Source organism: Talaromyces atroroseus (genome assembly GCF_001907595.1).
Source record: "Talaromyces atroroseus strain IBT 11181 chromosome Unknown scaffold_17, whole genome shotgun sequence".
In the NCBI taxonomy this organism is placed as follows: domain Eukaryota; kingdom Fungi; phylum Ascomycota; class Eurotiomycetes; order Eurotiales; family Trichocomaceae; genus Talaromyces; species Talaromyces atroroseus.
The window spans coordinates 217,056-241,346 of NW_017971449.1; the positions used below are offsets into that span (position 1 = coordinate 217,056).

The 24,291-nt window shown below is 51.6% G+C and overlaps 12 protein-coding genes across 12 annotated transcripts in view, besides 1 other annotated feature; 5 read left to right on the forward strand and 7 right to left on the reverse strand.

Moving 5' to 3' along the window:
* The window catches only part of UA08_09032 (hypothetical protein), a gene marked incomplete at both ends in the record, with an annotated part of 1,343 nt that extends 875 nt beyond the window's left edge, over positions 1-468 (reverse strand). The window contains one exon of the mRNA XM_020264093.1: positions 50-468. Within this exon, the coding sequence (XP_020115724.1) occupies positions 50-468 (419 nt within the window). The remainder of the gene's footprint in view (positions 1-49) is intronic.
* A 603-nt stretch (positions 469-1,071) lies between these two features.
* UA08_09033 (hypothetical protein) lies at positions 1,072-2,421 on the forward strand (the record flags this gene model as incomplete). The annotated part of the gene is made up of 4 exons (XM_020264094.1): positions 1,072-1,350; positions 1,401-1,669; positions 1,732-1,992; positions 2,058-2,421. The coding sequence occupies 4 exons, from the start codon at positions 1,072-1,074 to the stop codon at positions 2,419-2,421; spliced, it is 1,173 nt and encodes a 390-aa protein (XP_020115731.1).
* A 189-nt stretch (positions 2,422-2,610) lies between these two features.
* Positions 2,611-3,543, forward strand: UA08_09034 (hypothetical protein; the record flags this gene model as incomplete). Its single annotated transcript, XM_020264095.1, has 1 exon — positions 2,611-3,543. The coding sequence occupies one exon, from the start codon at positions 2,611-2,613 to the stop codon at positions 3,541-3,543; it is 933 nt and encodes a 310-aa protein (XP_020115730.1).
* Positions 3,544-3,737: 194 nt separating this feature from the next.
* Positions 3,738-4,524, forward strand: UA08_09035 (hypothetical protein; the record flags this gene model as incomplete). The annotated part of the gene is made up of 3 exons (XM_020264096.1): positions 3,738-4,140; positions 4,192-4,301; positions 4,357-4,524. The coding sequence occupies 3 exons, from the start codon at positions 3,738-3,740 to the stop codon at positions 4,522-4,524; spliced, it is 681 nt and encodes a 226-aa protein (XP_020115729.1).
* Positions 4,525-4,785: 261 nt separating this feature from the next.
* Positions 4,786-8,247, reverse strand: UA08_09036 (hypothetical protein; the record flags this gene model as incomplete). Its single annotated transcript, XM_020264098.1, has 1 exon — positions 4,786-8,247. The coding sequence occupies one exon, from the start codon at positions 8,245-8,247 to the stop codon at positions 4,786-4,788; it is 3,462 nt and encodes a 1,153-aa protein (XP_020115728.1).
* A 440-nt stretch (positions 8,248-8,687) lies between these two features.
* Positions 8,688-10,259, reverse strand: UA08_09037 (hypothetical protein; the record flags this gene model as incomplete). Its single annotated transcript, XM_020264099.1, has 1 exon — positions 8,688-10,259. One exon carries the CDS (start codon positions 10,257-10,259, stop codon positions 8,688-8,690), a length of 1,572 nt encoding a protein of 523 aa, XP_020115723.1.
* A 732-nt stretch (positions 10,260-10,991) lies between these two features.
* UA08_09038 (hypothetical protein) lies at positions 10,992-13,464 on the reverse strand (the record flags this gene model as incomplete). The annotated part of the gene is made up of 6 exons (XM_020264100.1): positions 10,992-11,273; positions 11,640-11,662; positions 11,735-11,853; positions 12,269-12,754; positions 12,814-13,125; positions 13,217-13,464. 6 exons carry the CDS (start codon positions 13,462-13,464, stop codon positions 10,992-10,994), a joined length of 1,470 nt encoding a protein of 489 aa, XP_020115722.1.
* A 907-nt stretch (positions 13,465-14,371) lies between these two features.
* On the reverse strand, positions 14,372-15,617 carry UA08_09039 (hypothetical protein; the record flags this gene model as incomplete). The annotated part of the gene is made up of 7 exons (XM_020264101.1): positions 14,372-14,521; positions 14,595-14,664; positions 14,715-14,727; positions 14,788-14,805; positions 14,874-14,929; positions 15,085-15,126; positions 15,385-15,617. 7 exons carry the CDS (start codon positions 15,615-15,617, stop codon positions 14,372-14,374), a joined length of 582 nt encoding a protein of 193 aa, XP_020115885.1.
* A 1,156-nt stretch (positions 15,618-16,773) lies between these two features.
* On the forward strand, positions 16,774-18,883 carry UA08_09040 (hypothetical protein; the record flags this gene model as incomplete). Its single annotated transcript, XM_020264102.1, has 4 exons — positions 16,774-17,020; positions 17,077-17,144; positions 17,203-17,781; positions 17,837-18,883. The coding sequence occupies 4 exons, from the start codon at positions 16,774-16,776 to the stop codon at positions 18,881-18,883; spliced, it is 1,941 nt and encodes a 646-aa protein (XP_020115886.1).
* A 133-nt stretch (positions 18,884-19,016) lies between these two features.
* UA08_09041 (hypothetical protein) lies at positions 19,017-19,964 on the reverse strand (the record flags this gene model as incomplete). Its single annotated transcript, XM_020264103.1, has 1 exon — positions 19,017-19,964. The coding sequence occupies one exon, from the start codon at positions 19,962-19,964 to the stop codon at positions 19,017-19,019; it is 948 nt and encodes a 315-aa protein (XP_020115813.1).
* Positions 19,965-21,033: 1,069 nt separating this feature from the next.
* Positions 21,034-21,473, reverse strand: UA08_09042 (hypothetical protein; the record flags this gene model as incomplete). The annotated part of the gene is made up of 3 exons (XM_020264104.1): positions 21,034-21,120; positions 21,187-21,292; positions 21,343-21,473. 3 exons carry the CDS (start codon positions 21,471-21,473, stop codon positions 21,034-21,036), a joined length of 324 nt encoding a protein of 107 aa, XP_020115887.1.
* Positions 21,474-22,176: 703 nt separating this feature from the next.
* UA08_09043 (hypothetical protein) lies at positions 22,177-23,909 on the forward strand (the record flags this gene model as incomplete). The annotated part of the gene is made up of 4 exons (XM_020264105.1): positions 22,177-22,211; positions 22,324-22,626; positions 22,695-23,217; positions 23,292-23,909. 4 exons carry the CDS (start codon positions 22,177-22,179, stop codon positions 23,907-23,909), a joined length of 1,479 nt encoding a protein of 492 aa, XP_020115882.1.
* A 217-nt stretch (positions 23,910-24,126) lies between these two features.
* Positions 24,127-24,261: a repeat region (Identified by RepeatMasker using a combination of RepBase library and repeat library created with RepeatScout).
* Positions 24,262-24,291: the final 30 nt, after the last annotated feature.

The following is a 24,291-nucleotide window of genomic DNA, read 5'->3' on the forward strand; positions in this document are numbered from 1 at the left end:
CCCCCCCCCAACTATCATGAGGTTATAGACGTTGTAGTGTAGAACTTACTAATGAGCAATAGCCAAAAACTTCTTCTTCTTCTTGTTGTTGTTGTTGTTGTCCCCAGCTTGATAGATCACGCTCGCCACGCCGCCGGGCATGGTTGTCACCTTGGAAGACGACGACGAGGACTCGGCTAGAGATCCGTTGGAAGAGATTGCAAAACTGGACAGGGATCCATTGCCGTATGACTTGGTCCCCGACTCATCCACGCAGTACAACACGTGCTCGGCGGCGTCGAGCATGAGCCAGCTCGGCATCTCACCGCAGGCCTGCAGCGTGCTGGCGAGAGTGAGGCTGGTAGATCCGTTTTGAGATGCGGACAGAGAGAGGGTGAAGATGTGTCCATCGTAATGCGAGGCGTAGAGTGTTGTTGCTGCTGCTGATGTTATAGTATGGATAGCAAAAAGGACAGACTTGATGTTCATTTTTTTTTTTTTTGTTTTTTTTTCTTTTCTTCTTCCTGTGCTGTGTAGCCAAGTAGAAAGAGTTGTTGGTTGATGCGAATTGACGACGAAATAAGGGATCGGTCGGATCCTTGCAGACTGTGGAATGGAATGTCGTGCATGTGGATCTGCACATGATATGCAGTACCTAGGTAGTACATACCATTGCGCAGTACAGAAGCGTGTTATACACGTGAGGGCGATGCATCGAATGAAGGGAACAATTATTACCTAGAACGGAAATCTTCGGCTTTGTTGCTGCCTAAGGCATCAATTCCATCCCTGCCCCAACTTCTCACGAGTCAAGTAACTACCTAAGTACGACGGCTGACATGATTCGTGCAGAGAGCACAGGCAAAAATCGCGTTATTGCCAGCTGTGGACCTCTCGGAGCTCACCACTCTAGTTGCGACTGACATCAGCTGCGAGCAAATGGCGTGATTAGAAGGGTCCCAGCGGGCTTGTATAAATATTTAAGTTGAATCGGTTGTCCGTCATCTACTGACCTACTTGCCTGGATTCCAAGGATTGTCTTATCGTTGATGAGGGGTTATCTCCCAACCACTATCTGGAATATACAGGAGAATGGCGGCCACCACCACTCTGAGCGAGCAAAAAATCGATCTCGCCCTCTTCCCCGACGGCCTCAAAACTACCGGCCAACATGCGCCGCTGCCTGAGTTCGTGCAGCCGTTTGAGAAGTATCCCGCCGAGATCACGGGCCGGACAGTCTGGAAGGCCGAGGACTACAAGGACAGCCCCGAGAAATGGGTGCATCGGTTCACGGATGCCGAGGTCGAGGAATTGAGCACTGCTGCGGATCGGTTTATTGAGGATGGGATTCCGCTGACGGGCATTACGCAGGTATTCCTCCTGTCCATCCAGCGAGGTACATAGAGTCTTACTATGTGTAGCAAAACTTCCCCCTCCCCAAGCTCGGCGTCTATCTCCGCACCGACCTGCGCGACGACCTGATCAACGGCAAGGGATTCATCCTCTTCAAGGGCCTGCCAGTCACCGAATGGGGCAACCACAAGTCCGCCGTGGCCTACATGGGGCTGGGCACGTATCTGGGCTATTTCGTGAGCCAGAACAGTCGCGGCCATGTGCTGGGACATGTCAAGGATCTTGGCGAGGATGCTACGCAGATTGATAAAGTGAGGATATACCGGACGAATGCTCGGTGAGTCCTTCCCCCCCGTTCTCATAAACATAAAGTTATATTCTTATACAAGCTCAATGTAGTCAGTTCTTCCACGTAGACGACTCCGACCTCGTCGGGCTGCTCTGCATTGCGCGCGCGCTGGAAGGCGGCGAATCGGATCTGGTCTCCTCGCACCATGTGTATAATACAATCGCTAAAGAGCGTCCAGACGTGCTCAAGACGCTGACCACACCCAACTGGTATTTCGATCGCAAGGGGGAGACCTCCAAGGGCCAGGAGGAGTATATCAAGACGAGCGTGCTGTATCTTGAGCGGGGCGAGAACCCGCGTGTGTATACCAAGTTTGTGTCTCTCTGTAGTATTCGTTTTGACAAAAAAAAAAAAAACAAAGAGCTAACTGGCATAGATGGGACCCGTACTTTGTGCGCTCGCTCACGCGCTTCTCCGACCAAGGGATTATCCCGCCGCTGTCGAGCGAGCAGCAGGAAGCGCTGCGCGTTCTGGAAGAAACGGCGCAGCGGCTGTCGCTGCACATGATCCTCGAAGTCGGCGATATCCAGTTCCTGGCCAACACGCACATTCTGCATGCGCGCACGGCGTACAAGGACTATGCGCCGCCCGCGCCGCGGCGGCATTTGATGCGGCTGTGGCTGGCGACGCCGGAGGGCGAGGGCGGATGGAAGCTGCCGTACTGGGACAGCGAGGAGAAGAAGCGCGGGGGGATCCAGGTGGACGATCAGCCGCCTGTTGCGCCGCTGGACGCGGAGTGAGCGTAGTATAGTATACAGTTGTGGCGAAAGGAAGATCTAGAGGAAGAGTTAAGATATTATATTAGGTAGTAAGCTTATCGTCACTGCTTGCCCAACTAGGCAATAAGACCCGGCGGGGTCTATCCAACGCTATGAGTCAGTATATATAAGTGCAGTGCAGCGAGAAAACCCTCCATCACAGCACTCAGCATGTCCCTCCACATCGCCATCCTCGACACCGACGTCCCCGTGCCTACCGTCTACGCAGCCCGCGGCCTGTACAGCTCTCAGTTCCGCGTGCTGCTCCAATCCGCCGCGGCGCGATTGAGCCAGTCCTCCTCGCCTGGTGCCAAACATGTCCAAATCCACACCTCTGCCTACGACGTCGTTGGCGGCGCATATCCGGCACTGGACATGCTGAAAACATCACCATCATCAACAACAACAACAACAAAGGGGACCATCGACGCCCTCCTCATCACCGGCTCGGCCGCATCCGCATACTACCAGGGCGCGCAGTACCAATGGATAGCGCAACTGCAGTCGTTTCTCCGGCGCGTGTGGACAGACTACCCGGCCGTGAAGATGTTCGGGTCGTGTTTCGGGCATCAGATTATCGCCCAGGCGTTGCTGGGCGGGACCGTGCAAGTCGAGGCGTGTCCGATGGGGTATGAGGTCGGCATTCACCCGATCTCGTTGAACCCGGCGTTTGCGACGGGCACGCTGCTGGGGAGGATGCTGGCGGCCGGGTTGAAGAGCAAAGATGGGAAACTGCGTGTGCAGCTTGTGCATGGGGACCGCGTGGTTGGGCTGGTCGAGCAGCCCTGGCTCAACATCGGGAGTACGCAGCTCTCGCCCGTGCAGGGACTGTACTACCCCGGGCGCGTGCTGACGTACCAGGGCCACTTCGAGTTCGATGCATTTGTCAATGCAGAGACGGTGCTGGAGTTTGCGCGGCGGTGCGCGTGGGCAGAGCCGGTGGTGAGCGAGTATTTGCGGCGGATTGCGAGTTGCGCGGAGGACGACGCGGAGTTGGCGGCGGCGGTGGTGGTGCTCTTTCTCACCGAGTCTGCAGAGATGCATCCAGCTGTCGAGACTGGGCTGGCCACGCCGCCGGATGAATCATGTCATGAAATTAGCTAGTTAGTAACGTAGCATGTGCATATAATAAATCCCGGTAAACTAACTGCACTTCCCTATCGGGATAGTTTGGCCACGCCCTGCTACAAGAGATAAGATAAGCCCGACCCCTCAGATACATAAATATCTATCTACACATACTCCCCACAACATCCAGACACACACGCACACAACAAGAAGGAAGAAGAAAGAAGAAAATGCCAGGCCCAATCCTCGAAAACGCCGTCGACGCGCCCATCCCCGCGCCCAAAACCGCCGTCCAAGCCGCGCCTCTCCTGGCCCCAATCCAAGCCACGCTCAAAGACGACGAGACCGCCATAACGCTGCACCCCATCACGCCCACAGCCGCAAAGTCCCTGCCCGCCCGCCTGGTCGAATACCTCCATGCCGAGTTCTGCGCCGAGATTGAGCGCGGATGCACGTATCCCATGGAAGATGCCATTGCGCTCGAGCGGTTTAGGGAGTACTGGTTTGGCACGTTTGCGGTTGTGGTGTTGAAGGGCGCGCTCGAGCAGAGCACCCGGTTGCTGCAGGGTCAGGGGCAGGTGAACTGGGAGGAGGTGTGTATGGGCACGTTCTACATCAAGCCTAATTATCCCGGTGAGCGTGCCTATTCTCTTGGATGCGGAGTGTGTAAATGCTGATTGACAGGCCGCTGCTCGCACGTCTGCAACGCCGGCTTCTTGACGTGCGCGCCCTTCCGGGGCCACGGCATTGGCTCTGTCATGGGCAAGACGTATCTGGCCTATGCGCCGAAGCTGGTTTGTTCTTTCCCCCTCTTCCTCATGGACTTCGGCCAGGCACTGATGTAGGCAGGGATACAAATACTCCGTGTTCAACCTCGTGTTCGCGAACAATCCCGCCTCCAGCAGGATCTGGGATAAGCTCGGTTTTGAGGTTTTGGGTCGTGTGCCCGGCGCAGGCAGATTGAGGAATAGCGAGGAGTTGGTGGATGCGTTGATTTATGGGAGGAGTTTGGTGTGAATAAAAATTGTATTTGTCGTTTAATATGTACATCCACGGAAAAGAAGAATGATCGACAACACAAGATATAGAGGGAAAAAAAAAAAAAAAAAAAAAAAAAAAAAAAAAAAAAAAAAGAGAAATAGACAATCGCTGGGATATTTTTGCACAAGGACTCAACAAGAATAAAAGTTATAACAGGGCACGTATGTACGTACATACGTGTCACGAAGAAATAAATAAAAATGGACGCCAGAGAGGGGAATTGCGAGGGCTAACTAACTACCTCCATCGCGGTCGTTCGTCGGTCTTGCCCTTCGGCTGAGGCAGCAGACTGGTCCGTCGACTCGAATGCCCGTGGCCGAGCGATGTGCCCGGTCTGGCTGTCGTCTGCTCAGCTTCTTCCTCCTGGCCTTTGACTGTCATGGGCCCGCCATAACTTTGTCGATTGCGGAGCCCCGTCGGCAGGTTTCCGGCTGATTTGCGGAGCTTGTTATATGCTGGAGGGTCCAGCAGCGACGAGGGGCCCCGCGACTTGGCTGTCATGCTGGGTGATGTCGGCGATGCAGTCCCGAGTCGACTGCCAGAACGGTAACTCATGCGACTACCGGTTCGGCCGGTGGGCGCTGGAGACGATGAAGTCGCCCGGCTCAATGGACTCGGCACTGGCAAGGATGAAGAGGTGGACCGCGAGGTTCGTCCACTAGGGACGGACAGATTATTTCGATATGGGGACGGAGAGAGGCTTTTGAAGCTGTGGCCCACGTCAAGATCGCTGGTGTTAGTGCTGGCGTTCCACCGGGGTCGATTCAGCGTTGGAGCTGACGACAGACGATTGCTTCGTGGCGCAGGTGTGGGCGTCGTGGAGGAATGCACAGATAGCGTAGTCGAGGGTTTACGACTCGAAACTGCCGTAGGAATGCCCGACAGTCGTCGCGATGCCGTTGTCGCCGTACGAGACGTACTGCCAACCGAGCTACCCCGTCTACTGGACCCGCCAGCAGCAGCAGCAGCAGCAGCATTCGGCGTCCGGACACCACTAGTGTATCCAGTCACAATCACAGACGATGCTGGCGAGCTTCCAGGAGTGCCAAGCAGGCTGGTATTAGCAGGACTGTCGGCGGTAATGATACTCGATATCGAATCACGCAAGTGCTGGCTCTTGGAAATAGTCGTCTCTTCCAGCAGCGAATCCATAACTTTCATGCTCGCCTTGAGCGCATCGACGCGCTGGTTCATGTCCGAAAGCAACGTCAAAACCTCACCGTTGACCGTTAGTCGATCGTGCACTCCCTTCTGGATAATCGTCATAACCCGGCTGATAGCCGGTACGTAGTGGATCTTCTTCGCCTCGTAGCTCTCAATCTTCTTGGTGATGGCGATTGGGTTATTCGCCGGATCTCCTGCTTCCAACGACTCCTGTAGTTTCCCAATACTGCGTTCCACAGACTCGCACATCTTCTGAGCCTGTTTGCCTGCATTGCGGAAAACAAGAATCCAGCGATCCTCGCCGAGTTCACGCCGCAGAGCTTCGGCGTCGCTTTCTAGCTTTTTGTACGACGTCTCCAGCCGCCTTTTCCGGTCTTCGAGTTCCTCGCATGCTGTTGGGAACAGGGCTTCCGCTCGCGCGTGAAACATGGACAATCGCATAGGCAGAAAATCTAACGATGCCCTCAGAGGCTGCATACGGGCGAACAGTTGCATCAGATTGGCATCGTCTTGTGGATTGCTATTGTTACCCGCGGTAGCATTGGACGTGTTGTCGGCAGCGGGAAACAGAGCCAAGCTCAGTCTTTTGTTTGTTGCTGACGACGGCGTACCATGGAAAGGGGTCTCTTCCACAATTGTTTCGAGCTCATTGATATCTAGGCCATTGCCCGGCTCAGCCTCTGACTCTGGAGCAAGCGATTTGTGCCGCTTCTCCTCCATCTCAAAGATCAATCTGCTGAGATTGTCGATTTCAAGGCCGACATCACCTAGAACATTGTTCCATAGCTCCTCCCATTCCATAGCGAGCTCGACTTGTGCCTTGACCCCTTTCAGAAACGTTCGTATGCTGGCCCAATTTTTCAATGTGGCGTCCATTTGGGAAACGATCAGGGTCAGGTCACTAGCGCGTACATCGTCGATATCATCTCGTAGTTGCACGTTTTCAATGGCCTTCACGTAGACATCGACCAGGCTTTCGAATTTGACGACCGCCTTGTCCACCTCTTCCAGACCTTCTCGTCCGCCGGCTGCAGCCCACTCGACATCGTCTTCTGCATCGAGCCCATTGAGCACGTCTGAAGCTTTGTTCATCCATGTCTCGATCTGCTCGGCCGCGCCCATGAGGGCCCTTACTGCTGTAGGGGCATTGACGATGGATGAAATGCTGGCTTCCAGCGCGGCTGGCTGCGGTAGATTGATCGAGGTAAGTTGAGATAGCTGGTTGCTGAATGAGGCCCGAGAGAATGAGTAAATTGACTCGGCACGGTTCATCTTTCTCGGGCTGAAGTATGATGGGAGGTTTGTGGACGACGGCGTAGAGGGTGCTGGTGGAGTGTCCTTGGGCGGAAGGGAAGGTGCTGCTTGGTCTTCGAGGGTACTGCGCTTGAGATATTCCTCCAGGTCTGACGAGCCGCTTTCCTGGATTGCTTCGACATCCTGGGATGTCGACCGTTCTTCAGTCATTGCGGGCTCAACTGTCGTCATGGTCGACGCAGCAGCACGCTCGCGGGCGTCGTCGTCGGAGGGATATTCAATGGTAGACGTCGGTGTGCTGGGAAGAGGAATTTCGCTCGCAAAATCATGCAATTGGGTCTGCGGTTGAGGACTGCTTTGCGTCTTTGTAGGCGATGGCGACTGCAACAGGTCAGGGGCACTGCGTTCTCGTTTGATCTGCAGCCCGGGCCAGGCACGGCCTCGCTTCTCGACCTTGATGGACAAATCCTGGTGCAGACTGTCCAACTCTCGCAAATGGTCCTGCGGGATCTTGCCTACGCCTACCGCAGTCTTGCCGCGTGTCGGCTCGACGGATCCGCTCAGGAGCTTGACTCGTGCCGCGAGGCCGGGCGACAGTCGCCGGAATATCGAGGCACGGCTGTCTTCTGTGTTGGTGTTGGTGTTGGCGTTGGTGTCGTTGGCGGTGTCTTCTTCGGGCCGGAGCTTGCGGGCTGTGGAAGGGGGTGATAGCGCTGCCGATGAGGACGATTGCGACAACTGCGGTGCGGAGAACTTCTTGGTCAATGACTTGAGGGAGTGGATGGCGGTGTCGGTCGAGGACGGCGGTTTGGGCGTGGTCGGTGAACCAGGAACAAAGGATATCACGGGCATGGATACAGGAGCATTGGCTGTTTTGCTGCGTTTCACGACAATCACGGCCGAGTCGGTGCAGGCGGTAGTGGCAGTGGCAGTGGTAGCGGCAGAGAAGACCCGGAGGTGCGGCAGAGTGGGTTTGGAGGCAATGGAGGCGAAGGGGGCAGGCGAAGGTGAAGGTGAGGTTGAGGTTGGAGTTGGAGTTGGATTTGGAGGTGATGTGCACTTGGCGGCGACGCGAGGAGGAGCAGCAGGGGCGAGCCGGCGCTGGAAGAGCAGCGGCCCACTCGCAACGCGGTCGATAACGGACTCGTAGACTCGCCTGTGGATGATGAGAGACTGCGAGGGCTCTACATGGCGCGGGGATGCTGCGGTGAAGGCATGCTTCAGGAGACGAGCGACTGGCGAAGGAAGAGGCCGCGCTGGGCGTCGGTCGTGATGGGCCATTTTAGCGCCTGGCTCGGCCTCTGAGAGACCAACACTCTTTTAGAGGAGTTTTTTTTTTTTTTTTTTTTTTTTTTTTTTTTTTGAAAAAAAATTTTTTTTTTTTTTTTTTTTTTTTTCTTTTTGGAAAAAAAAGTTCTTTTACTTTTCTTTCTCTTCTACGCAGTATCTACTTGTTTGTATTTATGGGAGAACATAGAGCAGAACACCGAATTGCAGTCATCCTCGCTACGTCGGCAAAGCCAGCGCACTCTTAAGACGTAGGTACAACAAAACAACAAGTAGATCCGTGCCAGCCAATCAGCAGCCCCCACGACAGCACACTATCAAGCATCAAGTATCAACTCCAAAACACCGAATGCAAGCAACTGATAAAAACGACGAGGGAACAGAAACCAGGGTATCAATCAAAGGGCATACATCATTCATGTCGGGCCGCGGCCTCAGGCATCGCCAGCCAGAGATTCCGCGTCGAAAATGGTCGGCAGCTCGAGAATCGACGCCACAGAGCCCTTGCGCGGATTCCGCCAGTCGTCCAGCATCTCCTCGCGGACGCCCCTGCACCACTCGAGGAGCGCCGCGTCGAATTGCCTCCAGGCGTCGTCGCTGCTCCCATACACCACCCCCATCACGTCCAGCTCCAGCTTGATCTCCCACCGCAGCTCCGCCGCTTTGCGCCAGTATCGCAGGTTTTCCGCGCGCCGGTACGGCTTGGCAATGTCCTCGTGGGGGGTCTTGATTTCGCCAAAGAGCCGCCTCGATTTCCGCACGGCCTGGTTGTGCATCCGGATGAGATCGCGCCCGTCTCGCAGGCGGCTTAGGAACGGCGTGGGCAGCACGGCCTTCTCGGGAGACGTCCATTTCGGCAAGGTGATATCAGCGCCCATGCCGTTGACCAGCGTCTGGAGAAAGGCTTCTTCGCGCTCCCTTTCGCGGCCCGTCCAATCGCCCGACGCCCAGTCCCAGCTCGCTCGCTCCTTGGCCTCGGCCTCTTCGAGCCGGCGTTCTTCGTCAAGCACAATGAGTACCCCGGCCATCCATCCCAAGATGGACGCTCGTTCGTGCTTCCGCAACCCACCGGCAAAATTCCGCGACGCCCAGCTCTTCAACACATCCGTCACAGCCAGTAACTCTTCCCGGAACTGACGCTCGCTCTTAATGCCAGCCAGTCGATCTGGATGTTCATGGTTGATGTAGTAGACCCGAGCGGCTCGAATGGCCAATGTGACAAGATCTAAAATATGCACCCCCTGCACCTCGTCCCATCCCAATGGCTTGGGCGAGGCGGACGACGATGCCGACGGGGAAAGTGTAGCGAGGGTATCTGTTGATATGTTTTGGGTAGCAGACTCGTGAGGAGCTGATTCCGACTTCTTCACTGCCAATGACGCCTTGTCGAGTGCCCCCACCAGATCCTTTCGTAGAACCTTCAACTTCGGCGGCGGCGCAATATGATGCGTCTTAACGCTGTAGGTGCTAACGGTAGGCGGAAGCATTAACTCTTCCTCTTCTTCTTCCTCCTCCCCCTCCTCCTCATCATTGCCAGCAGCATTATCACCGAATTCAACGACATGTGGAGCAATTTCGTCCAGGGGACTGTCGACCAGGCTTTCCGTAAACTGAGGATCCTGCGTAAGCAGCAACTTCGGAACCTCCTTCTGCTGCGCGTTCTTGGGACGAGCCATCTGCGCGCCCTTGCCGTCTAGCAGGCCCGTTCTAGCAAAGTAGTATTGCAGATGGGCGATGCTGCCGAGACACATGACGCTTTCGCGGTTTTTGGCTGATTCGGCGAATTCGACCCCCTGCGGCCGGATGTAGCCCCGTCGTTTGGAGCCGGCGGACAGGACGGAGGACCTGTTGTCGCCGGAGGTGGCAGAGTTGGCGGAGAAGTTGGACACGGACGAAACGGTGGAGAAGCTGCGGTCTGGCGATGGGCAGGAGGAGATGGCTGGCGTGGGTGGAATGGATGGGGACGGCGACCCGGGCCGGAGGACGGGCGGTTCTTTATCCTCCATGTCGGGAATTGGCGGTATAAATATATAGAGATAGATATAAGTATTGATATGTATAAAAAAAAATCAGGTGCTGGTTCTGTAAAGCCGCGTGGCTACTCTTGTTCTTTCTCTTCACGCGGCTCGCACATGTGCATCCCTGCCGGGGAATCGGCGGAACAAACAAATAAGCCTATCGAGGTTTTCTATAGAGCCGATAGATCAAGGACGCAAAATATAGTATAGACAAGATTGAAGACAAAGTGCCCGTTATTGTAGCGTGGTAATGTTAATGGGAGCGCAGAGAGGGAGTCGCGGACTAACTCAAGTCACATTTCCGTTTGCTTCTCAAGGTTACTCCGTGGTAAGTTGAGTTAGTGAAATTAAATTACTAAGAACGCGTCTGTGGGGACCAGCAGCACGTATTATTTAAGGTATTTGCTATTATTTATTAAATACTAGCTAACTAATGATAGCTAACTTACTGCATGCAGTTGGCTGATAAAATGGCCACGAGTGATTCGTCATGTCGCACGCATGATATGAACTGCATACATACATACAAGGTACATTGGCGATGAGAAGATGCAGGTACCGTATACACCGTAGCCACTGGGACGATACGGTACGGTACGGTACGTACCCGGCCGTACCGTACAACGTTCTGTGGGTCGCGCCGAGCCAGACATTCAGTGCTCCACTAATTATCGTATTCAAATATCCAATTCTTTATACATTGTTCAAGAGAACCATTGTCTAATCACTCCGCTCCGTCCATAAGCTCAATGCATCCCAGAAATCTGTATGCACATTCGCATTTCCAGTCCTCTTCAATAATTCCCGATATACATCCTCACCGACACATTTAGAGAAAAGCAGAATCGCAGCCCACATAAAATCCGTGTAGCTACCCAGGAAGAACGGTCCCGAGGATGTCTCATTCAGCAGCACTGTCATCTCACGCGCAAATGGCTCGGCTCTCTCAAATGCCTTGGGACCGTGCTGTTCCTCCATAGTCGTCGAGAGGCATGCCCACATCTAATAAAGAAGTCGAGGCTGTCATCGATTGGCGGGAGCTGTCCCATCAGGCTGATAAGGATTTCCCTGAAGTTGAGTTGCACCGGTGTATTGAGATGGATGCTTGGCTCGGGATGGTTCTTCTCGATGATATCGGCGATTTTGTAGGAGTCCACTACATAACAGCCATCGAGCATTTGGATTGCAGGAAGAGTGAAGGAGGGCCCATGTTCGTTTGGAGAAACGCTGCTGTCATAATAAACATGATGTACGTGAGGTCTCCAATCCGGCACTTCAATACTCAGTGCTTACTGCGTATTCAGTCACTCGGATACTCAACCTGCCAGTTTAAGTTACAAAGCCTATTCTAGATGATCCCTGACTTACCCATTCGGTCTTGTAGTCCAGGACTTTATAATTCAAGAGTAATCTTGCTAGCTTGTTTGAGTATTTGTACGCATATATTTGACAAAAAGACTTACTCCTCCAGATAGCACACTTGTGGTGGCTTGGTGGGAATGTCGAATAGTATGTAAGTGCTAGATGACATCGGATGTCTTGCTTATCTGAACAGAAACAGATAGTTTCTGCGATAGCATACCTAGGTAGAAGTTGCCTCACAGTCAATAAAGGGACAACTCAGGTCTGGAATATGTTGATTACCTATGGAATCCGAAATTCCGAGGAATTACTACCGCTGAGACTACCTGCATCGTTGAGGTATTTTCACCCTCTTCAAACGGTAATTTAGTTAACGTGCTGTCATCTATGCTAACAGATCATGCCAGGTGCCCCTGGTATGGAGCGTATGGTACGGTACCGTTCTAACTTTGTGGTGTGGGCCCAGCCGATCCCGCCCGCGCCGAGCCAGACACTCAACGCTCCACTTCTTCACCTGCTACGAAATATAACTAATAATATGCATCTTTTCCCAGAGCGGAGATACTGCTAAGTCTATAATCTATAATATATATGTACAGATACAAAAAAATTAAATAATCTCTTCTCTCTCCCACCCCGTCGGCTTCATTAAATCCGCCCCCTTGCTAGGCCTCAACTTCGTCGAATCCCTGAATATAGCCGTGTACGGATTCGGGTCCTCCTTTTGATTCAGATTGCCCAGCGTATGGTTGACCTCGCGGTGCTTCGCTTCATCCGCGCGCACATACAGCATTAGGTCGAGCATGGAGCGATGACCCTCGGGCATTTTCCAGTATGTGACTGCGATCTCCGGCGCTTCCATTTGCGCCCAATTGGGTAGGTTGCCGGCTTCGATCTCGTTGATGATGCGTGTGTAAGTGAGAACGGCTTCTTCTTCGAGATAGCCCACGAATCGGTGGCAGGTGCGCGGTGAGATGAGGTAGGCTAGGAAGAGGCCGTTGAAGTAGACTCCCTGTGCGCCGAGGACCATGAGGCGCATGAACAGGCCGGGCTCGGCGATTTTCATAAAGGTGAGCAGGTGCATGCGCTCGTTGTGAGCCTCTTCGAGGAGCGTCTCAATCCTTATTTTTTTTCATATCTGTTAGTCATTGATTACGATTCATTCGAGGATGAACCTTACCATCCATTATCCCGCCTCATCGTCCTGAGACTCCGGAGGTGCCTGAGCATCCCAGCAACCATTCCAGGGACACCAGCAACGCTTTCCAAGAAGAGTATACGGTTCAGCCATTGCCTCTCTGACATTTTGAACTTTGCCGCTGCTTTATTATCGTTCTTTTTACTGTCGTGTCCCTTTGGCGGATGACGGTAGCCCGTGACAAAGTCCATCCCCCAGCGAAGACCCTGCACCATAGACAGGGCAAACCAGTCCGACCAGGTGCGAGCTTCGCGATGCTCGGTGTTTATGCTGCGCATTTGTTCTTCGGTGTATCTAGACAGGGGTTTGTTAGTTAATTGGGTCCGAAAACATCAAGTGAAGGGAACGAGGTCACTGGAAGCTTAAATCGACGAAAGAAACGTACACAGGATGCTGCCATGATGACTCTGATTGGATAATCTGCTTTGTTTCCACCTTGGGAAAGAATTCCTTGATCGCAGACTTGCGTGTTGTCGACGAGAGACCTCGTCGTGGCGATGGTATAGCGATAGGGCTGTGCCGGGTCCTGACCGATGACACGGCTGCGAATGCATAGAGACTGCCAGCACAGGCAGTCTTGGGCAGAGCCGTGGCTGTGAGCCGTATAGGCGTTGTGGTTGTGATTGAGTACATGATGTATCTATCTTTTCTCCAGATATGCTTGCTTATCCCAAATCCTGGACACCGGCCCAAGCTAGGGCTTTTATACCCAGCATTGTCCCTGGCAGCAGAATTTTCCCGTCACATGGCCACCGAGAACAATATGAAATCTCTTCACAAGCCCAGTCCATGGCATTTTCTTCCTCTTCTTCTCTCGCCGGACCGAACAGCCCCAAATCGGGATGCCCCAAATCATTAAAATATGCCAACCTGCCGGGACGCGTGTAGCCAATCAGCGGCCACTGAAATCTAATTACGCGAAACGGCGTATTCTACACTCGCGCTTATTGGCCATCTTGCCGTGCTTTGAGCTGGGTGAAAAGAATATCTTCGAATGTGTGTATATAGCTTTCGCGCTCTTGCAAGTATAAGCGGATAAAATGTGCTTCCCATTATCCTTTCGCATGCGTTGGGATTTTGTGTGTTTTGCGGATTCTGAATCTGGTATCGTTACGGTACGCGGTTGTGACGGTCGGGAGATCGCGGACGGGCCCTGTGACTCAGCCCGAGTAATTCTCGCTTTCTCTCAAACTCAGACGAATGATGTAATTTTAACATTTCAACATTAACACCCTTCGGTTGATATACATTACTCTCACCTATACTAACCAACCTTTTCACACCGAAGCTCCACACATGCCACCAGGACGCTCGTCTCTACGCAAAATGTCCGCTTAGCTGTGATCCTGACATTATCAGCCAGGTTCCCGCTGGAACGTATGAGATGAGCAGTGCGTCTAGGAGCTACTGCAATCGTGGATATGTAGTATTGTACTCCAGACGGAACTTCATGGTCATATAGTGACATTCTCAGAGGATATCCCTAGATTATAATAATCCATAAGCAACACAATGTCATAACTAATCCATCCAGCAGAGATCACTTTCGAACGGTAAAAGCACTTTCTCCTTCCGATGTGTCAATCTCGCTCTTCTCCAGCTTGACTACATGAGCATGGCGGGGCCCTTTATTTACGTCTTGCAGGAGTTTCTGCACGAGGGAATCTTCTCCTTGGATCTCGCCTTCGACCTATCGGACTGTTAGATGCGAAACCCGGTGACAAGAGAATATATATGATTCTCAAGAGTTGAATTTGGCGTACCCTGCCATCCGGACTGTTCTGCACCCAGCCCGTGACCCCATACTCCGTGGCCTTTTTCTGGGTGAACGCCCTGATCAAATAAGCACAGGATTCTGGCTAGTAAAGTAAAGGTGAACCTACCGAAAACTAACGCCTAGGACGGCGTCAACAATCAATCAACGTAGATGGGCTAGAATGTATGCGTCATGCTCACCTTGGACGGTGCCGTGGACTTTGAACTTGATCTAGTATGAAGATTAGAATTTAGTGGTAGTAAGTTGATAGACAATTACTACATACCCTTGTCAATGCCATTGCTGTCGATGTGTCTTGCAAGTTCTTGGTAGTTGTAGTAACTATATTTCCATCCATGCATGATATATGATGTCCCACGTAATCCCGCGCGAGATGTCGCGCTAACCCACTTAGTCCGTCAGGTGTGGGGTACGCTATACTTAGTGAAATCCTGCTCGGCATACATCGGCCAATCAGCGTGTTCTTTGCCACTTACCTGGGAACAGAAATGATGATGACTTCGATCAAGTACGCCCTTCTATCAAAAAGCTAAAAAGAAAAAAGAAAAAGAAGGCACCGGGTCTCCTTCTCTTGTTGGGAAAGAATGTCACGGGGGTATAAGCATACGATATGATGCTTTACATATCAAAAAGAAGTACTTAGGGCTTCTACAAGGATCCTAGTTCGAAGTCTCAATCAAAAGTATCGTCGAAAAAGCCGCCATTCTGGCCTATAGAGCAGACCAAGTCTCAGTAAGGGTTGGAGTCAAAGGTTCCAGAGTTGACGACCTCCCCACCGTGTCGTCTCCGTTGTGGGATTCTCTGGGGTCTTGCCGTATTGTTCCGTGAGATTCACTTTGACGGCCTCAACACCGTGCCGTCGTCGCGAGAGAGATTCCTTGAGATTCTGGAGTCTTGATGGCCAAGCTGCAACCGGCATCTCGCCGACGCCAACGACAGCGAGAGCAAGCACCCCCAGGCCAAGCCACTTGTTGGGAGCCCTTTTTAAAGTAGACCCAACACTCCTCATCGTTGGTCTGACAGGCAATGCGCCTATCTTCACCAAAAGGCTGTTCACCCAGCTCCGTTTCCATAATTCTACCGACATGGCCGAAATCTGCCACAGTTCTGAACATAAGCAACAGCAAAGATTACCTGCAATGTAGAAATATATCTACAGAGAGTCACTCCTTTGGCATACTTTCAACATGAATAGGACAGCCCTAGCTTAGATCAAGATCTGGGCAGTCCTCTGGATTAGAATAGAAGGTGCCACCTAGCTGCTTAATAGCATCACATCATTCATCCATATTAAAGGCATTGTGGATCTTGCCCACGCCAATTTCGAAAGATTTAGATTTAATTGTTTTCAGAACCTAGACTTCCCCGGTAGTAGGCCAACTTACAATCAGAACGGGCGCTTGTGGAGAAGAAGGAATGTCTAGTAAATGTTTATCGGTATAAAAGTCCTCTGGTTTTTCATACCAACTTGCGCCAAGCTTGCGCATCCGATTAGAATGAGCATCCTCCTCTGCAGGATTCTGAGACTGTGATGTATTATTGAAGCGATCCAATCGTAAAACTTCAAGTTCGACTCCGTCTCTGGCGCTAAAAGTGTACAGGCCACCTTTACTTGGCCATCCGTGCACAGAAGCACCAGGCACCGATCCAAAATAGGCTCGAAGATTATAATTTAAATCCTCCACTTCGCGGCCTTGAGATTCCTCAATGGCTTGCATCTCACGTGGTGTGAATTTTCCCGGGTGTGGTAAATAGACACCTGTCAGGAAGAGGCAGGTCACGAGAATCAACGCAATGGGAATAATGATGAGGAGGCAATTGATAATAGGATGGGCCGAGTAATCACAAATAGTAGGAAATCAAGGAAGCATTGTCCCTTGAGATCAGCTAATGGGCAGTTGACTGTATTTATCTCGGCAAAGCTCAGACTGCCGCGTTAAAAAGCCACTAGTGATAGTTTATCAAATCGCGGGGCTTACTAATCATACGCCTTTCCTGTTCTGATTAGGAGGGTTCCAAAAATAATATGGATCGATCGCTGTGGGGACCAATCAGAGACCACCAATAGCCAGCGTCAAACCCCCTGAAGGTCCCCACTTGGCGACAAAACATCAACTTCGACGGCGATCAGTCTGACTGTCATAAAACCATCTCGCAATGCGACAATGACAAGTCTTCTCAAGGGCCTGCAAAGGCTCTACTCCCTCGATACTCTCGACACACGCCTGACCGTGTCCTCCAGCACACCCATTAAAGCCTCGCAGCAACCGGCCACGCGCGATGCGCGAGCTCAACAGATCGCTGCCGGCGCCCAGCCGTCCAAATGGAATACCCCAGAATTCTACTTTTACTACTTTGTGTTTCTCACAGTGGTGCCCATGATGTTTAAGACTGTCATTGATGTGTCACAGGGTATGCCTTTTATTTGTGTGAGATTGAATGGAGGGCTGCTGATTGTGCTCGTTTAGTTGACCATCCAGCGTACTCTACTTACGCCGATGAACTATCTCCGGGATGGATTCCGGGACGCAAAGTGGTGTGTTGATGTCTTTTTGTCTCGTTGGTTTGTCTATTGACTGACATGTGTTCATCAGGACAACTCCGATGCCCAATATGCTAGCTTTCGCGATAATATACCCTACCTTATTCTACTCCTCATGATTCACCCCCTCCTCCGCCGAGTCTATAACTACTTCAATCCCATCACAACGGCTTCGGGAGAAGGACGCGCATCCGCCGCCGTAACTGCAGACGCCCGACTAAAACAGCGGACTGTCTATGACTTCAATTTCGCCATTTTATTCCTGATTGGACTGCATGGAATATCTGTCTTCAAAATATTACTCATTCTCTTTGTAAACTACAAAATTGCCAAGGGTCTTCCGCGATCATATATTCCAGCGGCAACGTGGGGGTTTAACTTGGTTGTTTTGTTTGCCAATGAGCTGTGCGACGGATATCCCTTGGCTAGCATGGCGAAATTCTTCGTCTCTGCAGAGGTTTTGTCCGGAGAAAGAACTCCTACTTTGATTTCGTGGGGGGAATTCCTGGATGGGTTTGGTGGTCTGATGGCGCGGTGGCAGATTCTATTTAAGTTTACCATTCTACGCCTGATCAGTTTCAATATGGACTACTACTGGAGTCTTGACTATCCATCCGAAAGTCCCATCGAGGTATGTCAAATATACTTTTTTTTACTGCAATCTAAACAATGCTGACACCCCTAAGAAGAAGCAAATCGACCCAGCATCGCTGTCAGAACGAGACCGCCTCCAGATCCCGGCAGACCCGTCCTCATACAACGGCTTGTATTACGCTGCATATGTGCTTTACTCCCCACTGTACTTGTCAGGACCAATTGTCACCTTCAACGACTACATATCGCAGCAGCGGTATCCATCAGCAGCGCTAACACCAGCGCGAAACTTCCTGTACTGCATCCGCTTCTGCCTCAATTTACTCTGCATGGAGCTTGTTCTGCACTTCATCTACGCAGTCGCCATCTCCAAATCGACCACGGATTGGTCAATCTACACCCCCGGCCAGCTCAGCATGCTAGGCTACTTCAATCTGCACATCATCTGGTTGAAACTCCTGATTCCGTGGCGCTTTTTCCGGCTCTGGGCGCTATTCGACGGCATCGACCCGCCTGAGAACATGGTACGTTGCATGTCGAATAACTATTCGGCGCTCGCTTTCTGGCGCGCGTGGCATCGGTCTTACAATCGCTGGGTTGTGCGATATCTCTACGTCCCACTAGGCGGTAGTCGAGCTCCTTCTTCTCCTTCTAGCGCTGAATCTGGTTCCAAATCATCACCAGCAGCAGCCAAGACGCAGTCCAAAAAACCATCAACCATCCTCACCCGCCTCCGTGGCATCATCAACCAACTCATCGTCTTCACCTTCGTAGCCGTCTGGCACGACATCAACCTCCGACTGCTCATGTGGGGATGGCTCATCACATTATTCGTCCTGCCCGAAGTCATCGGCACACTACTATTCCCAGCCTCGCGCTGGCAATCCTCGCACCCAGACGCATACCGCATACTCTGCGGTATTGGAGCCTTGGTCAACATCCTGCCCTTGATGGCAGCGAACTTGGTTGGTTTTGCTGTGGGACTGGATGGATTGAAAGGGTTGCTGGCGGGGATATTTAGTTCGTGGACCGGCGTGGTTTTCATGCTTGGTGCTTGTGGCGCGCTTTTTGTCGGTGTTCAGGTCATGTTTGAGATTAGGGAGAGCGAGAAGAGGAAGGGGATCAAGTTGAATTATTAAATATGCATCTGTTGGTCTTGCTGTTTTGTACAAAGCAGATGTCAAAAATCATAATAATGATAATACAATCTATATAATTTTAACACAGGGTATCTCGATTACAGTCAACGCCGTGTCTAACCAATGAAATAAATTAGAAAAATGCACCACACCTCGAATCCTCATGCACCTTATAACACTCCAACCCGCAAGTGCGCACGCCACAGTTCCTACACTTGATTTTTCCCCAGTACCCGCATATCGTACAGAAATAACGTGGTGGTTTCCTAGACGTCGATTGCGCTGCTCGCGCGGCGTGGTATCGGAGCGGCGGTTCCGCGAGCAGAGCGGCCATGAGTCGCTCCGATGGAGGCTTAGGGATGTATGATTTGAGGAGATGCGAGTTGTCGTGCGGTGTTTTGATGAGGCCTTTTATAAGGGGCTGTTCTTGATCGTCTTGAGAATCGATTTGCATGGCGTCGTCTTGTTCTGTTTTTTCCGGTGGTTCAACGTTTGTCCGCTGCACTGTTGACGTCGACGTTGCAGATGTAGACTTCCGTGCCAGAGCACGCTTTTGACGCTCACTCATCAACCCCTCCTGCTTTAGCACAGGCGTCACACTACGCCTACCAGCAATCCTAGCAACTTTCGACACTGCCGTTCCCCCGCCACCCCCAGCTCCTACACTAGCCCCCACCGCTCCTCCTCCTGCACCAGAAGCCAAAGACTGATGCGCCATCGCCGCCTCCTCATCATCCAAATAGTTCCTAAAGGTCTTCTGACTCTGCATAATCCGTCGCACATTACTAGTCGTCTTGGCCCTCGCCGTGCGCCCATTATCTCGCTGAATCGCGTCTTTGCGTACGGGAACCGGGACATGCACGTTATCGCGGTGGTTTTCGCGATCGAGTTCGGCCAAGTGTCGTAGTATGGCGTGGTTTTGTCGCGAGGTTAGATCGGTGCGGCCGCCCGGTTCGCGTATGCCGCGCTTTCGTCCGCTGCTACCGCTGGCGGGTTGGTTGGTGGCGCGGGTGTCGGCGATGTAGGCCCAGCCGGGCGTGGCGTGGGAGCGGGATGTGCCTAGGACTTCGACTAGGGGCATTTCCAATGCTTGCTTGATGTTGTGAGAAAGGTTGTTTGATAGGCAGGATAGATGATGGATGGATGGCCTTGATAACTTTGGGAAGGCGGTAAACTCGAGACTATCTCTAATTCGGCTAGATACCTTACAATTAGTGTGCTAAGGTAGGTTAGACCGGTAAAATATACGGCCCCCCACTGTGTGTACTTTTACCTCGTAATACACACTAGGATTAATTAGTTCTAGTCGCTGAAGCTTTCTGTGCAGTGCGGGGAGCCAATAAGAAAGAGCCTTGGAACTAACCGTTGATATTCGTCTGGCTGACAGACAATTAGTCGTGCTCACTCTACAAGTTGAAGGTATATATATGTAATTCAATCTGATATAATGACAGAAAGCAGAAAAAGATATAGCCTTCAGAGTTGCTGGCCCTGCGTGGACGCATAAATCGTGCTCCCTGCATCGCCTGCATCGTCCCCATCCGGGTAGGTTGTCGAGTTCCATGCCTGGACGGAGGGCCTGCTCTGGAGTAGTAACAGTAGGCAGCGTTTGCTACTGTCGGATGAATGGGATTGATGTTTTGCTCGAGGATTTAGGTGGAAGGATGAAAGATTTGTTGGACATTGGCATTCTGGGCTCAACAGAAAGGCACTGACAGAGATATATACAAAAATGCCTGGGCTCAACAGAAAGGCACTGACAGAGATATATACCTAGGTACCGGCTGAAGCTGCAATAAATGATGACTGTTTCTAGTCAGAAATTAAATCAGGATATGCAGCTTTTCATAAGCTTGTTTGTATTGCCATATCATACACGCGCCGTCGCACCAGGTAAAGATTGTTCTCGGGCCAGCGGACATCGCAAACTATAAACATTACCAGTAACTAGCTAACTTGCGGGAGACTTTTTGTGGTTGCGTGGTTTGGTCAAGACAAAAAATGAAGTTGAAAAAATTGGTATATTCGCCAACGCCGAGAAATGCAAAAGTTCACACAGAATGAAGAACAAAGGTAAAACGATTGGCCTAGGAATGACTAGGTAGCAGGTAGAAACAGCTCAGATCGAGTACTGACAGCCAGCACCATTGTTATTTTTTCTTTTTCTGCAGCTCATCCAGCTTGGTTTCCAGCTCGGTGATGTATTTGTTTAGCTTTTGTGACGCATTTTGGAGGGCCTACATCATATTCGATGAGTACAGAGGCCGTATGCAGATAGATAGGAAGAAGTTTCGAGAACGTACGAATATATCACCCGTCAACATCTCGTTTGATACTCTGTATTCCTTCAAGATGTAGAAGTAAACAGAAGCACCTGCAGCCACAGTGCCCAGCAGGAAGCCGAAAATTCTGCGAGCCAGTTAGTAGAAGACTACATAGATTCGAAGAAGCAGACTGACCCCCCGCGGAAAGCACCGACGGGCTTGCGTGTAGGCAATGCATTGTCGGCTCGAAGATGAGATGACGTCGAGAAAGTCCGCGTGGCGAGAACACGCCGGGCGCGCATGGGAGGTAGGGAGCGGCGCAACATGGCGGACTTGCACGGATTGATGATACCGTACAGGAGACTCGAGTTATCGGTTATATTGCAAACAAATGCTCAGTGAGCGGTGTGTTCCATGAGAAGAAGCTTGCGAATAGTTGGATCAATTCTTCGTCGTTCTTCGTCGTCTTCTCCGCACGCGCCAAGGTTGGCGCGCGCTAGTCCGGGACGGGCTTAGTGCGGACATGTGGATCCGTCAATTCTTCTCCATGAATTTCCTTTTTCATTTTCGTATCAACATCGAATGCATCATCAGTCATCAACAAAGACTTTCTTGGCCATTAGAGTGGAGGACCTGACGACTGCTCGTGTCTGGATCTGACAGACTGGCAGGCCATCATCGACACGACTCAACAGCTGAGGCATGAGTCACAGTTCTTCAGTCAACTGGCTCGGTAGACTTTCCGTTTCTGAGAATCAGGATTGGTCAGTCGACAGAAAGAAATGCATTAGTTAGTGACTTACTCGTAGTCTAGACCCCAGACTAGAATAGTATTGGCGGCCGAGACAGCGCCATCCACTGTCTGGCTGCGGGTAACAAAGCAGCAGTTAGGCAAGCGAATCTATATCAGATACACTATCTACTACAGCAAGAGGAAATTCTTTTGCAACATCTATTAGAAAGACCACCGTTACTATCGGAACTTCCTCGAGCTTCAACATAATCTTCTAAACTTGTCATACTGGCATTATGGCGAGAGCACTTCTCTCTCGCCGCCCTCCGCGGTATGTTCTTGCGAGCGTCTTGTGCTCGATTGGCGGGTTTCTGTTCGGGTAAGATTGGCAGCTCGAAGAGATAGAAAGAATCCTGGAAGCATAGTGACAAACTATCGTACAGAATGGACACGGGCATCATCGGCCCAGTTACTGTGATGAGCGACTATCTCTCAGAATTTGGCCCGATATCGTCGACTGTGCACGGCCTCATTGTCTCTTCCATCTTAATCCCAGCTGCCGTATCCTCGTTCTTTGCTGGCAAGGTCGCTGATCTCCTAGGTCGGCCCAAGGGAATAAGTTTGGGAGTATTCATATTTGCCGTGGGAGCTGCTCTCGAAGCCGGTGCCGTTGACTTGGCGATGTTTATTGTGGGAAGAGTCGTTGAAGGTCTGGGGGAGGGGCTTTATTTGGGGAACTTGGTCGTGTACGTCACTATCATCGTTTCATTAGTGTAAAGATTGCTCATTCAACTAACATTATCTAAACTTCCAGATATATTTGCGAAATCTCCCCTCCCAGCAAAAGAGGGCCGCTCACTTCCTGTCCCCAGCTATTCATTACGTTCGGTCTCCTTGTTGGATACTTCATTTGCTACGGGACTAGCAGCATGGGTTCATCCATGTCGTGGAGACTACCATTTATGATCCTGGCCTCGCTGGCATTCGCTTTCTCCGTAGCGGCCTTGCGGCTTACCCCCTCGCCACGCTGGCTTACTCTTCACGGCCGCACCGCCGAAGCAGCTGCAGCATGGGACATTCTCGGTGTCAGCCACGCTGAGCGCGAGAAGGTCGAGATCCAGGAACACATTCGCGAAATCACAGACTATCAGGCACTGAGTTCTGCCGAGATGACTACCCTGCCGAACGCAGATGGGAACGGCACGGCTGCTCGCCAGCGGAAGATGGCAAAGAGTACCTTTAAGGAGCTGTTCTCGCCGGAAGTGCGTGCGCGCACGTTCCTTGCTGCCTTTATGATGGCTATGCAGCAGCTGAGTGGGATTGACGGCGTTCTTTATGTAAGTGGTAGTGCAGCAGGGTTCATTCAAACTCCAAGGACTCTCCATAAAACTAACAACGTTCCCATGCGCAGTATGCTCCCCTCCTCTTCCAACAAGCCGGCCTTGCCTCCTCCGAGGCATCCTTCCTCGCCTCAGGAGTATCCGCCATTGTAATCTTCAGTGTCACCATACCCGCCTTGATCTGGGCTGATCGCTGGGGCCGGCGCCACAGCACCATATACGGTGGCATCGGCATTACCATCCTCATGTTCCTAATCGGCGGTCTATATGCCGGAGACGCAGTGCACAGCAACACCGGTGCCGGCCGCTGGATAGTCATCGTCTCCATCTATCTATTTGCCATGACATACTCTCTGTCCTGGGCCGTTGGCATCAAGGTCTATGCCGCTGAGATCCAGCCTCAGCGCACGCGCGCTGCAGCGACCAGTCTCGCGCATGGAAGTAATTGGAGTGCCAATTTTTTGGTCGGGCTGACGACTCCGATTCTGTTGGCCAAGACGAGCTTTGGCGCTTACTTCCTCTTTGGTGGATGTAGCCTGGTGACTGTCGCTGTTTGCGCGATGTCTATGCCAGAGACGAGAGGGAGGTCGCTCGAAGAGATCGAGGAGGCTTTCAAAAGAACTTCGGTCTCGAAGAGACTGGCCAGAGCTCTGAATAGGGCCGTTGGACGTAGAACTGTTGAAACCTAGATGTAACTGTTTACTCTAGGTGGCTGGTCAGTTCAGATGAACAATTTGACTTTCGAGTAGTTAGATGATAGCTACACTTGTATGGCCCAGACTCCTACTAAACTTGCTCCATAAACGTTTCAAAATACCTCAATACGGCTTTAGTTATCCCCCATCTATAACTTTGATGTTTCTGTAAACCGCGGCTTGTAATATATGAATTAATCATATGCACTGGTATGTAGTGCGACGGTGCGATACTAAAAGGTAAATATACTAAGAGATTCAGCTGAAGAAAAAGAAGAAAAAAAAGGAAAACCCTTTCCCTCCTACTTATGCTTCCTACCGCTCCTGATACCTGCAGGCCATCTCCTAGATACAGAGGTCCTCAGACGATCTGCGA